Source organism: Zeus faber, assembly GCF_960531495.2.
Source record: "Zeus faber genome assembly, chromosome: 4".
NCBI lineage: Eukaryota > Metazoa > Chordata > Actinopteri > Zeiformes > Zeidae > Zeus > Zeus faber.
This window is the reverse complement of record NC_137191.1, coordinates 11,115,428-11,129,290: the sequence shown is the minus strand read 5'-3', so window position 1 is coordinate 11,129,290 and position 13,863 is coordinate 11,115,428. Positions and strand designations below refer to the sequence as shown.

At 40.7% G+C, this 13,863-nt stretch overlaps 2 protein-coding genes across 2 annotated transcripts; both read right to left on the bottom strand.

The window, feature by feature from the left end:
* Positions 1–626: 626 nt before the first annotated feature.
* On the bottom strand, positions 627–7,699 carry LOC307229656 (nuclear distribution protein nudE homolog 1-like). Its single transcript, XM_079999689.1, has 9 exons — positions 7,604–7,699; positions 7,071–7,208; positions 6,479–6,632; positions 5,383–5,531; positions 5,150–5,286; positions 3,379–3,555; positions 2,869–2,954; positions 2,629–2,792; positions 627–2,320 (listed from the first exon to the last, which is right to left on the bottom strand). The coding sequence occupies exons 2-9, from the start codon at positions 7,148–7,150 to the stop codon at positions 2,227–2,229; spliced, it is 1,041 nt and encodes a 346-aa protein (XP_079855815.1). The 5' UTR covers positions 7,151–7,208; positions 7,604–7,699; the 3' UTR covers positions 627–2,226.
* Positions 7,700–9,419: 1,720 nt separating this feature from the next.
* LOC307229078 (pannexin-1-like) lies at positions 9,420–12,336 on the bottom strand (the record flags this gene model as incomplete). The annotated part of the gene is made up of 5 exons (XM_079998952.1): positions 9,420–9,569; positions 9,701–10,202; positions 10,413–10,612; positions 11,143–11,264; positions 12,156–12,336. 5 exons carry the CDS (start codon positions 12,334–12,336, stop codon positions 9,420–9,422), a joined length of 1,155 nt encoding a protein of 384 aa, XP_079855078.1.
* Positions 12,337–13,863: the final 1,527 nt, after the last annotated feature.

Below are 13,863 nucleotides of genomic sequence, written 5' to 3'. Positions count from 1 at the left end.
AAATCCAGTTGCTGTCTTGATTGATGACCGTAAACAACAACGGTGTAATGTCTTCTTCTAATTTGTTTTTTTTTTTCTTTTCAGTCACTTATGTGGCAGTGAGAATCCTCTTATCTAAAAAAAATATATATATATATATCTTATTTCGAGATAAGGGGTGAGAGATCTTGTGGGGCGGTAGGAGATACTGGAGTTGTGGTCTGTAAAGTGTGTTCAGCCAGCCATAAACTACTATCAACCATAAACCTGTCATCATGCCACTTGATGACAGAAGTGACCGGGCTACGTGGGTATGAATCAAATACAAAACAAACAAAAAAAGTATGCCTGAATTATTTTTTTTTTTTATTATTCTTGCTTAAATGGCATTTAATAAAATGCGGGAATTGTTTTAAGTGTTTTGCACACTGAAGCTCCTTACGCATTTCTCTTTTATTAAATTCCTTAAATGATGAATTTGAATGGATAATACAATCTGAAGGCTGGAGATGCAGGTACTGCATAGTTTTAATTAAGACCCCACATATCAGGATACAGGCTGGAAGGTTTTTACTTAGTTACAGTATGTAGCCGACTGTGGGGAGCAAAGGTTGTGATCAAGAAGAAACACACCGATATGACTTCAATTTAAAACTTACTTCAAATTTATGTTTCATGATAATTCTCAAATCGTCTCAAACTAAAAGGCAGCGCAAACAAAATAATACAGACTCCACAGCTATATACTGTAAACCGTGCTATTCTTTAAACACTTAAAACCTATGATTATTGCTATCAATTCAGTGTCTTCAATGTATTTGCTTGAAAGTGGAAGGGATCAACGTTTCAAAACTAAAACTTAAAGCATATACATCCCAAACGTACCACTACATTCTGTTCTCCCTGATGTGCCAATTTACTCTTCTTATTCAAAGACAAAAGAAAGTTAATTGTAAAACAAGTTAAATTAACATTCTGTCATATAAAAATCCTTTTTCCAAAACAAGGAAAATGCTGTTAAATCGAAACATTCACAAAGCTTGCCAATCACAGAGTAATCATCCCAATGGTTTTCTGAATAAGGTTTGTCTAAACTAGGAGGACATGAGAGAGCACTTGGGTCAATTTAAATTCATGATGTTTGATATCATTTGATATTTATCGAGACGACTTGTGCTACTGCTAACAGGAACCGAGTAGTAGTTTGTTGCAGCTGTTCTGGGAGAGAATTTAACACAAATTACTTCTACAAAAACTGAAAATACCAATTGACACAGGTCAGGCATAGAATGACAGCAATGCAAGGCCTAGGGAACCAGGAGGTAGGCAGCAACGGCTAAAATGCTCAAATCAACTCTGACGTAGGATTAGTTCGAAACCCACTTTCCACAAGAAATATTTCTATAGCAGTAGAGGAGCAACCTTGTTACAATACTTTTTTGACTGCATCCAAGACTCCATTGTACAATATTGTGAAGGAATGACGCTTTAAAACAGGCGCATATTTTCACTGTATGTAATGCAAAATGCAAATTAAAGTACTGTTTGTTTTGGAACGTTTGGTATGTTGTATTGCCCGAGTCAGGATTTACCTATAATTTTGTTCTGCAAACAACTACAAGTATTTCCGCATTTGACCTATGTTCTCGTTATTATTAAACAGTACAACATTTTTGTACTTTTGCTCTAACAGTGTATAGAAGTTAAGTTAGGTTTTAATAGATATGTTGTGAAACTGTAAATGGGGATCCAGGTTCTTGGTTTCAATAGCTCTATCACTTCCAGTTCCTATAACATGTTTGAAGTGGCTGTTTAGATAGATATCACTACGCTAAAACAATTACGTTTTTTCTCTAAGCAACATGGGTTAACGCCCTATGCAGCAGGAGACGCAATACAGTAGAGTAAATGAGGGGGAGCATTTTTTTTTATTATTATTATTATTATTATTATTTTGCTCACCCCAGTTTACGGAGGGGTCTGAGTTGTTTTTTTTTTTTTTTTACCAACTAAGTAGTGGCGTACAGTGTGACTTGATACAGCTCAGTGAAGGAAGGAAGGAGCCCTTCTGCTGGTTACGTGGCGCAGGAAGCAAAGGAAAGTGGTGTTCTCATTCACATAGTTCATGGGGGCCCGAGATGAGACGTGAAGACAACTCGCGTGACAATCTCAAGGCTGTAGTCCAGTGGTGGGGGGGTGGGGGGGGTGGGGAGACGCAGAGATGAGATGGTGCTCGTTCTCCCGCTCTCATAGTAGGATCTTGACTCCGCCCTGTGGAGACTGGGCGCCCTGAGACATCCCTCGCGGAGGCGCTGGCCCAAACTCTAACCGCTTCACCAAGCTGGAAGGTAAAGCATCATGTGCACTACTCGTGAGCAAAATACACATGGAAACGTCCAGAGCTCATTCTGATCATAGGTAGTTTGTGGTTAAAAAGCGGCTAGCATGAATTTAACAATTCCATTTTTTAATAGAAGAAAAATACTTTAATATTTTGCCATTGGTAGCAAAGTCCATAGAACATAACAGCGGTTTAGGTTCCCATGATGCATCAAAATTAAAATCACCATAAACAGTGTGAAAACAGCTCAGGTCAGACCTTCTGTGATAGCTCTGAGAGCTGGACTACCATTTGCTTGTCGAACGTACCTGTCGTACTGCGGAGGAGGACTCATGCCTCTGGCCTGAAGTTCGGCGCTTCCTTCTAACCCTGTGAGCGCATTGGGAGTGCTGGGACCCGCTGGGAGCGCTGGCCTGTTGCTAGATGTGTCGTACACAAAGTCTCTGCAAGATGCCAACTTCGACTCCAAATTCTGAAAAGGACGAAACAAGTCAATTGGTACCTTTAAGGTTTAAGGGGTGATATAGATTTACACAGAAAAAGCTTACCCCAACTTTCCTCAGCAGCTCGCCAACAATGTTGAGTGCAGATATTCTAGCTGACGTGGTCAGTGGAGTCCCAGTTAGACCATCTCCTAAAATTTTACAATAGTTTTTCAAGCAATTAAAAAGCAACTCAATAAATGAACAAAATTAGCTGAATTAAACATGACACAATAATATCATCATGACACATTTCCACTCCAATATGCCATATACTTGTGACTTTCAGTCTTTTGTGCCGGTAACAAGACCCAAGAAAATCATAATCAATTACAGGTGGTTCTAAATTCCAGACGTTGCTGTTGGCAAGTTAATTGTTGGCTTTGAAACACTTTTTAAAACAATACATGTCATTCTGTCAATCATTTTGAGTGCCATAAATAACAACAATAATACTACATTATAATAATAATAATAATAATAATAATAATAATAATAATAATAATAATAATATTACATTGTCCAAATTTTATTCAGCTGTGTCATCTACATCTGGCTTCCCCAGCTCTCGCTTACCTCGGCGGAGGCTAGATGGAGGGGGGGTGGCAAATGAGGTGAGAGGTTTCGAGGGCGTGGAAGGAAGGGACGGGTTGCCAGATGATGGCCGAGGGGGCTCGGTCCTGTCTATGTCTTTGCTTAAACTGCTTGATGGTCGCCACTCTTTCTGCTGCACTGCCAGCTCCTGGCGAAGATCTACAAAGACAACGATAAAAGCATAAAAGTTACCAAGTAAATAAAAGGTCAAAAGGTGAAAGAAAAGGTAAAAGGCTTCACTTAAAGGATCAGCGTGTAACAATTAGTGGCAGTTGAAGATTGCAACCAACTGCCGATTGCAACCCCTCCCCTCACCCTTCCCTTCCAAGTGTATAGGAGAACCTATGGTGGCCGCATACCTCACGAAAAGGCCCGCTCTATATGTAGGGGTGCAAAGGATCGCAACACTCACAGTTCGGATCGTATCGCGGTTTTGAGATACAGATCGGACCATTAACTTTTTTGGATCAGCAAAAAAAGATATAAAAAATAGTAATAATAATAAAGAAAAAGGGGGGGGGACACAAATATAACTTCTCTTTCCATTTATTCTGTAAAACACGTAAAGCAAGGAACTTTTGCCCATGGCCTAAAATGAAAACAATATTCAAGATGTCCAATGTTTAAATAAAATCTTAAAATATTCAACACTCAATTGTTAAATTAAAGTGCAATATGAGGCACACATGATAACTTCTTACCTTAAATATGGTAGTAAAAGAATACATATGATTAGATCCTCCCCAGTAACTGAATTTAATTCTAATAAGTAACCAGCATCATGTTCAATTTCTCACGTTTATAACAAACCAAGTTTCACGAAAATCGTTTTAGAATTAAGCCAGTTACAGTCGATTTTGTAGAGAAGGCTGCATCTCTCAATAGGCATTGTATTTGTTTACTAGCTGATCTTGACCACTCCAATATGGAGGATGGACAGGCGCAAAGCGGCGACACACAGCAGTGGCCAATGAGGTATCTACATTTCTATATCTATGGTCCCTCTCCAAGCTGCCTCTGTATCCACAGCTAAGACTAAAGTAGCAGCAACATAGTGCACCAAAGCGTAAACCAATCAATCATTGCGCTTCAGAGTAAAACACAGCATACTTCCGTCTGGTCTATCTTCTTTTCACTGAAACTCTGCACCAAGATTTAGGAAGTTATTACTTTAAAAAGTAACAGCGGCAGTAAAAACTAATTCACTATGACGGTTACATTTTTCAATTAATCCGCGGTTCCCATGCGAGCCGAACCGCGGGGGGCGATCCGTATGGATCACGGATCAACTGCGTTCTGTTACACCACTATCTAGAGCCAGTGCTTGGTTTGTCCGTTCTGGGCTTCTGTAGAAACAGAGGTTCAACATGGCACACTCCGTGGAAGAGGAATGGAGGGAAGGGAATGGGAATGAAAACTCAACGATTCTTATTTTCCTCGGATTATATACTCACTAAAACTTACTTATGAGTATCATATTCCATTTATGCCAAGTCCATTCAGCTAGATGCCACTAAATCTTACACACTGCTCCTTTGTATACATCTTTAATAAAGAGATAAAATGATTAAATCATGAAGGGTAAGAGCATGAAACTCCATATCAAATCAATAGCTCCGCAGAATATGTGGAATTACCATTCCTTTCAAATTTCACAGACTCAGGAATAAGAAGCAGTTTTAAGTTTAGAATAGTGGCATTCAGCAGTTGGTGCAAACTGAAGGAGCAGCTTCTGTGTGTGTTTGTTATTTACCTCTGGCTTCATCCTTTAGCCTCTGAACAGACTCAAGCAGGTTCTCTTTCTCATCCAACTCACTCTCCAGAAAGGCATTTCTTTCAATGACGTGGTTCATCCTCTGCTCAAAATCCTCCAAAGACATAATGGTTGCCCTAGGAAAGGAAACAGAGAGGGGATGTTGTAAGCACGCGTTCAAACATCCGCAATCTGCATTATATTGTCACGTTGTTATGGAGCCCCCTGCTGACCTCTTGGTTCTTTCCAGGTCATCATTAGACTGCTCCAGCTCCCTGATATATTTCTGCAGGTGGTCTCTGACTGCTGTGGTCTGAGCCAGATCCCCTTCCAGTGTCGAAATCTGCCTGAAGGCCTCAGTATGTTGTGCCTCAAACCTCTCCTGCAAACACAGAGGATCAAATCATTTCTAAATAGGCTTGCCATATCGCTGAATATCCTTATAAAATGGGCGCTTTTAATATCCCATAGACATTTACAGAGACAAATGTCTCAGTGTTACTTTTTGTCCTCACTGTGTCCCACTGTCCTTGAGCAATTATGGGTTTTTAGCACAATACTTTATTCACTCCATCCATTAAAGTTCCCTCCCTGTGGAATACTGAACAAAAATAGCTGTCAGCTGCTTGATAGCTAGGCAGAAACGGTTTTTTTTCCCCCCACATAGGACACGGTGTGCGCTGTGCTCACCGCTTGGTATAGTGCAGATGCACAGCTTGGGCTTTTACGTATGTATATGTATGTGACAAATAATCTCTTGAACTTGAACATGAACATAGGATGCGCAGTATAGCGCACATCGGCTTGTGGGGGGGCTAAATGTTCTCTTATTTTCGGAAATAAATTTGATTGTATAAAAATTGTCATTACTACTGTCATTTCTTCTGCAACAGGAATAGTGTTTAAGGTATTATTTTCATTTAATAATACCTTAAACACTTAGGTATAAAGGTACCTTTAATTCATTATTTACATTTTGGTTGGCATATATGTGATATTACATCAATTATATTTTGTATTATAATATTTCTATAGCAAAACCATACCACATGAAATGCCTTATTTGTCACACTTCCTGTCTGCTTCATTTCTTGTTCCTATTGGCCCAGCGGGGATTTCATCGTAGCATTGCGCAAGGCTTGGCTCAGCCCAGATGCTGGACGACACAACCAACACACAATAATGGGGTTTAGAGTGCAGCACACACCGTGTCCTATGTGAACGCCCCTAAAGGTTGTGAGCGATAGTGGTGGTGGTACATCCTGCAGTGCAAGCCGTGGCTATCTGTGTGTATGTGTGTGTTAAGCAGAGACCTAGATCAAGATCTACCTTTATGGTCTCCAGTTCCATTTGGAGTCGGCTATTGTCTGAAAGCAGCTCTTTGTTCCGACTCTCACACTGTTTCAACTCCATTTCCAGTTCTGCTTCATAATCTCGGCTCATCTGCTGGAACTCCTGAAGCTCCTCCTGTGCCTCTTCAGCCCTGGAGAGAGACCCCTAGGTCAGTGATTCTCAACCATTTTCCATATCAAGGACCATAACTTGAGGTAAGGCTTTTTATCGTTAGATATGATGTGGTCCAAACCTACATACTATATCGAAATAACAGTGAAACCATGTATGCCACGATTGCACACTCAACCGGTGCTGGCATCTTGAAATAATGGTGGAGTTTAACAATTAACCATTTTCCTGGAGACCCCTGGAAGCTACTGACGGACCCTCGGTGGGGGGCCCCGGACCCCACCTTGAGAACCATTGCTCCAGGTTATACCCCTGAAACTCGCCAAAAAGATGCAACCACACCACACAACGCAAGACACTGAACATCGCGGAATAGAGACGTAAGAAACCCGTGATCCGATCGTGGGGACCGTGGAGAGGATGACGGAACAGCGTCATCGTGTTTTACAAGTGTCACCTTTGCTGGTGTCTCTCTGACTGCTCCTTCCAGTATCCCAGCTCCTCTTCTAAGGACGAGAATGTCAGAGGCTCCCCCATGTCCGCCAGTCCGTCGGCCACTCTGAATCAGCGCGTTTGGGGACGATGTGCCGGAACCCTAACGTGGACATGTAGACAGAACGTAAGCGCCATGGTTAGCGTTACGCTTGATGGGAACGACGTCTTCACGGCTTTAACGCGCACCGGTAAAAGTGAACCCGGGAAGCGGTTTTCAAGACGCGCGTCGAGAGAAACACTCGTGACATTTAGTGTTATTGTTTTGTGACAGTTCAGTGGTGACCCAGCCCAGTGGAGCGGGGCTTGCGTTTAGCTTGCTAAGCTAAGCTAAAAAAAACAACAACAACAACAACAACAACAACAACAACAACAAAAACACAAAACAGAAACGACTCGAACAAAGCTAAAGCTGTGAGTCCTGGACAACTGGGCATAAGCAGAAGGAGATTAAAGGCTTGCGAACGGAGTAGTAGTAGAAATGGTAAATAAACTCACCGGCATACAAAACAAAGGGCAGATAAACGCGTAAGTTGTGGGCAGTATTCACCAGCGGTTCCTCTAACTAACGACAGAGTATGCTAGCAGTATTCTTCAACCAAATCCAAACTGTACTTATTTTACCGAATCCTATTGGTCCGCATAGATGACGAAACGCGGGGATTGGCCAATCAGAGCGAGAGATCGGGAACAACACGAAAGGTCTCCGCCCACTGAAGTACAACTTCAGTTGCCTCATGTTTTGAATGTATTGACATACGTGCACGTACTATTATTATTATTAGTAGTAGTAGTAGTATTATGATTATACTTAATTATTATTTGATTTCATTATTATTTTTTGACTTGAGAAACTTCACGATGATAAATCAATAGGGCTTACCTCCACCCTGTCCCTTGACTTTATTTTCTATTCATTCTTTTTCAAATTGAAATGGAATCGTATTCAAAAATCACAAATTCTTTAACAATAAGAAATTCTTGCGATAATAATCTCTACAAGAAATGCACAGTGAAAAATGAACAAATATTTAAACATGAATAAATGGTCACACATCATTTATTTCTTAATGTGTTTATTTAAAAAAAAAAAGTGCATTTTTGCCAAAAAGGCAACAAACGTCAGAGATAACTAAACAAATGAAAACATAAAAAGTTCAAACACACAAATAATTGGTCATTTTAAATCATTTCATTTCATTAATTCATTTCTAAATTGTTTTATTTAATCTCAATTTAATATAAATGCTCCTACAGCGCAGATCAATACAAGTACCACAGTGGGGAAGGACATACAACACTAATGGATCTGGCAAACTGAAGGGAAGATATTGTAGTCTCTAAAGTTACCGCATCTTTTCATTTCAGCATTTTATATAAATCCATGACGTGGACTAATACTTTATTTTTATTTCACAAATCAAAGCCTATCATAATTTACTTTTCAGTTATTGTACTTGATTGGCTACCTGACTGTGAGTAACAAAAGAGCCCCTGCTTCCATCTGGTTTCTCATTGGCCAAAGTGCCTCTCGTACTAAGTGGTTTCCGGGGTGTGATGGCTCAAAGATTAAGGTTTCCCATTTAAGCATTTGGAAAAACTTGAACCAAACAAGAGCAAACATTTAAGGGTTGCATTTTACATCGAGGTATTGTACATCACAGTGATATGTTATACACTTATTATAATAATAATAATAATAATAATAATAATAATAATACTAATAATTGTAATTCAAAGTTCCCATCAAGTTGGAAAGTCTAGGGTAACATATAATGCAACTGCATTGAAGCAACGGTCTACTGGGGTTCTGGAGACATAATACTTTCAGAGTGCCCAGCAGTGATATGATGCTTTGTCATAACGTTTAGCGAGGTAAAATACTGTACGTGTCTAGTTTTGAACCCTTAAATGGCTTACATTCTAAATAATGATTTGAGGCGCTTGCAATACCCCTGAAAACAGTAACATTCTCTATAGGAAAAGAAAAACAACCTGATTTTATTCCAGAAAATATAACAGCCTTTTTTGATCCGTACCTTCTCCTCTGTGGCCTTTGAGCGATATCCAAATATCACTAAACAATTCAATACTTAGTCATACATTTCTTTCGCCGAAGCAGTGCTTGTCGTTGCTAACATCTTGCCGGTTGATTAAAAAATTAAGACCTTGAGTGCAAAGTCATTGAGCAAAATAAGAAACTGTTTGAGATTATATTGCCCACATCAGTATAGAAACCGAATAGAAAACGATGAGGACTAAACAGTATCCTCTGGAAGACTAACACTCTGTTATCGCTCATCTTTCACAGGAATTATGACTCGGGTATATTTGTGTCTTTGCTGTTTTTGGGAGAGCGGGGCTTTTTACTGTCCACATTGTCTGTCTTCACCTGGCCAAGGGTTCGAAGTAGGCACACAGCGTCAAATGACTCATCACCAACTTCCTGCAGCAATCCAAGTACCTAGATTGGAGTGCGGCAGAACACATTTCAATATAGATTTGTTTTTTTTTCTTCAGAATAGCATTGCAAGAATAAAGCAACTTATAACAATAACAGAAAGACCAAGTGTATATACATGCGCTTTGAGTTACCTGCAGACATTTAAAGGATTTGAGTTCATTCAGGTTCTCTTCCAGGAACAGCAGGTAGATACTGAGGTCATTGTAAAAGGGAGTGGCGAGGCCCAAAGCGCCAAAGCCTGGTAGCATCTCATAAGGTTTCAGGAAGCTGGAGCTCTGGCGAGCTGGTCCCAGGGCTGCGTACACTACTAAGGGAGGAAGCAGCACGTACACTGCCAGGTTAATGTAGCTGAGAACCCTGAAGACTCCGACGGCGACCAGTTTACATTGCACAGCCTCCGGAATCATAGTGTCGTTCTTCAACACGCCTGTGTGCAAGTCGCAGGGGAACTCGTCCGTGAGTGAGGCCAGCTGGATGTAATAGCCCAGGTAGAGGCAGGCCAGGAATAGAGTCAGTAGAGTCCAGACGCGGCAGGTCAAGTACTTTACCACCAGCCAGCGAGAGAAGCGCTTAGTATTCAGATACTGCTCCACTAAAGGGAATTTAAAGCAGCCCTCGGTCAGGTCCAGAGCACTAGTGAAAGTGAGACATACTTAGTACAAAATCTCTTGATTTCTATGCAATAACTCAAATATGTTTTGCAATGTCTATGTGAAACAAGAATGTAATAATATAATAATGAAAATATCTATGATCAATGAGCGAAAAGTTAGCAAAAGCAATTTAATTCAGTCCTAATACCCTGCGCCCCTTCAATCTTCCATTTGTTTATTCATATCTTACCTTTGTGCATCTTCGGGCCCATCTTTGCCATCCAATACTGCCAGATTCTTTGCTAATCTAATGGCACGATTATAGAAGCGGTCCAGCTCCTCCATGATGAAGGTTAGGTCAGAAGACAAGTGAGGTGCAGCGGTGAAACGCCAGTACAGGCTAGGGATGTACATGAGGATGGCCAGGGAGAGCAGGATGTATGGAAAGAACTGAGAGAACAAAATTGTAATGATTCAGAATAAATTGCGTATCATTTTCCATATACCTTATATCACATTTAACATTCGTTTCTGTGATTTTTTTATATTGTGCATCTATACATAGTACATACATAGAGTGTGGTATTGCAAAACGGCAGCAGGACGGCTCGCTGTAACTGAATACTTGCCTTGTGGGTGGCATGCCCTTCTACCCCCTACACTGGGCTACAAGAGACTACGGCTGTGCATTCAATGGAAAACTTTAGATAATAATGATAATAATAATAATAATAATAATAATAATAATAATAATAATAATAATAATAATAATAATAATAATGCCTTTGTTATTATTATTATCATTATTATTTCTGTTGTTGATTTCTCGCCATGGTTGAGGCTGCTACAGAATGCCATTTCGGATCGTCTTACACTTTCTCTACTGTATAATTGATGGAACCTGAATACTTGTGCTGCTTTATTTCCTGCTCTACAGACACAGTGAGCAAAAATGTGTCTATGAAACGGACACTAAGTACCTTGTGGAGCCAGAGTGGGGAACTCGGTGATTGTTGCTGCACTGCTGCCCAACAAAAGTTGTCCACATAAGCTGCTTGTCGCACGGTGAAGTTAGTGGGAGCGAAACAGCTGATTTGGGAACCTGAGTGGGGAAAGGAAGTTAAAGGGACATTATTAGCTTGAATAGCCCTAAACTCAGTTTGCTAAGGGCTGTGATTCAGTTCATTGACCCTTATTGTCCACCTCTCAATTTTATTATGCGTTACAGTTTGTACAAAGGTAGGATAGGAATGTTTGTTATGATTGGTTAATTAATTGATGGATTGCTTGATTGATTGATTGTATTTATTGATGGATTTATTGATTGATTGACACACTAACCAATTATAACAAGTGGTGGAAGTGAATTTAACCCGACAGATGTTGGTATCTGCAGCACAACCCATACGAGTTAAAAAAAAATAAAAAGGGGGCTTTTATTAAAGATAAGCGCTTCCTTTAATGGCTCTGGAACATTTTCCTGGTGATCAACTCCTTCAACTCTATCGTATAGGCCAAAAATCAAGTATTATGACCACAGCCTTGTGTAATGCAGTGTGCTGCATGGTTGTGAGTCAGACACCGTTTTATACTTATTCCAATGGACATCAATTCTCCTCGGGAGAATTGATGTCCATTGGAATGTCCATTGGAATTGCACTAAGACCCCCTCCCCCTCCCTTAAGGGAGGGGTCTTGGTCTTAGTATACTCATCTCACGTCGTCCTCTGCTGTGTCTCCACCTCCTTCTCTGGCCACGGATAGGGGATAACTCCCCAGTCAGGCTCATTCGAACCACATGTCTTAATTAACCAAACTGAATGACCACGCTATTTAATAAGACAGTATATTTAGGGGAAAACAGACGACCAACGAAACAAGGGTAAACAGGTCATGGGTTATATGGGTTGGCAGCTTTTAGAGGAATACATAATTATGTTATACATAATAAGAAATGACAATATACTCATCAGAAAAAAAAAAGGCGAACTCACCGACTGAGACCTCTTGGGCGAAAGCAAGGGAGATGAGAAACAAAGGAAGCCCGACGGCTAGAAACGTTACAATTTTGTCCAGCGCCAGTTCCAGACGCAGTCCTTTATACTTGGATTCGGTTGGATCCTTCAGTAAAAAGTCGGAGAAAACGTATTCAGTGGCTACGTGAGCGATCGCCATGGTGTGAACAATGGATCACTGTAATCCAATTAGTAAGGCGACCACCAGCAACAGCTATCCCGTTGAAGAGGCTGCGTTTCGGGGTTAAGAAAAACAAAATATCTCCTGTTGTATTAGAAAGATTGTTGGATTATTCTGAATGTCATCTCCGTCGGACGGGGCTCATTATAGAAGCACTTGGCCGTCTGCTGCGCTCACAGATAAGAGGCAACGGGGTCGGGGGCTTGGGGCGCGGCGGGCGGGGCGATGCCGCATCTCAACCCTAGAGGCTGCTGTTCTGCCGCCATGTGCGCACCTGTCTTATTTATTGCCATACCCAGTGCCCAGATATAACAGACCCATGAAGCCAAAACGCTTATGCGTATCCCGATTACAATTCAGGGAGAAAGAACAAATAGTGTAGGTGGCGTCATTGTAATTTACAATATGAATTAGATCTAATGAATCATCGATGAGCAATCCAAAATCAGTAGTGTGATAGGTTAAGTGTCTTCTCTTTTTGTTGTTGTTGTGGTGTTATTACTAAAGTAACGTGGCTGTGCTGGAAATGTGCTCGAATAAAACAACGTATAGACGTTTGCTTGGAAATAGGTGAAAGTCTCCGAAACTGAATATGTTTAAGTCATTACAGATCCTTGAAAGGCGTACTCAAGTCCGGTAAAATTAAAAATAAAAATGAAATGACTGGTACTTTGTTACTTCCCAGCACTGCTTCTTCGTAACAGTAGTGTTATTATTGTTGTTTGGTGCATGTTGCGGCACGGACGGTTTAGAGTGTAACACACAACGAGTAGAAAAGGGACGCGTGCGTGTCCGTTATGTTGAATTCAAATAAATATGTGAAGAAGCAGCGTCCGTTTTGTTTAGTGGAACATAAAGGAGAATTAAACACACTTCTCATTTTAAATAACTATGCTTTCAAATCTGTAAAGCTCGTGAGTAGTGAACAAAACTCAGATCCCAGTGTATAAAAACGAGCCAACTCACGGTTCATTTTAAATTTCCCAAATGTCTTAATCATATTGGAGGACGATCACGAAATGAAAATCGATCGAGAATGCAACAAACCTATACAGCAAATAATAATTAATATTTTTTTCCTTAAACACCAAGGCGGACACCGCCGCTGCCCAAGTTCGCGCGGCTTGTGTTTATTATCATTTGCGACAGCTGTGATCGACTTCCGGCAAACGTAAGTTACAAAAAGTGGCTGCGCCAGCTGCGGAGCTAGTTGGGCTGAAACGGTTTTGGGGGCAGATGTGAGAGAAGAGGGCCTGCGAGGTAGGCTGGTTTGGAAGAATCACGACCATTCCGTTGAAAAGTGAAATCGAAGCGAATGTATTAGTGGTTGTGTCGATTGTAATTCGGTCCATATTGCTCGAGAAGCCGTGTCTCTGGCACCAAAGCTAACGAGCTAACTAACGTGTAGCACTAGCTAATCCAAGTTAGTTTGCTGGCAGTCTATGAATTGTTTTTGCTTGGTATGAACAACACTGTTCAGTTCATAACATCTAATTTCTCGTTTGC

Bases quoted from the DNA above. Each gene is read 5' to 3' on its own strand.
- LOC307229656 (XM_079999689.1), bottom strand. From the start codon at position 7,150: ATGGGGGAGCCTCTGACATTCTCGTCCTTAGAAGAGGAGCTGGGATAC. The intron at 2,955-3,378 runs GTAAGCGAGAGC...GTAAAATTTTAG, and splicing joins TCCATCTAGCCTCCGCCGAG to GAGATGGTCTAACTGGGACT. The intron at 2,321-2,628 runs GTACGTTCGACA...TTTACCTTCCAG, and splicing joins CCTCCTCCGCAGTACGACAG to CTTGGTGAAGCGGTTAGAGT.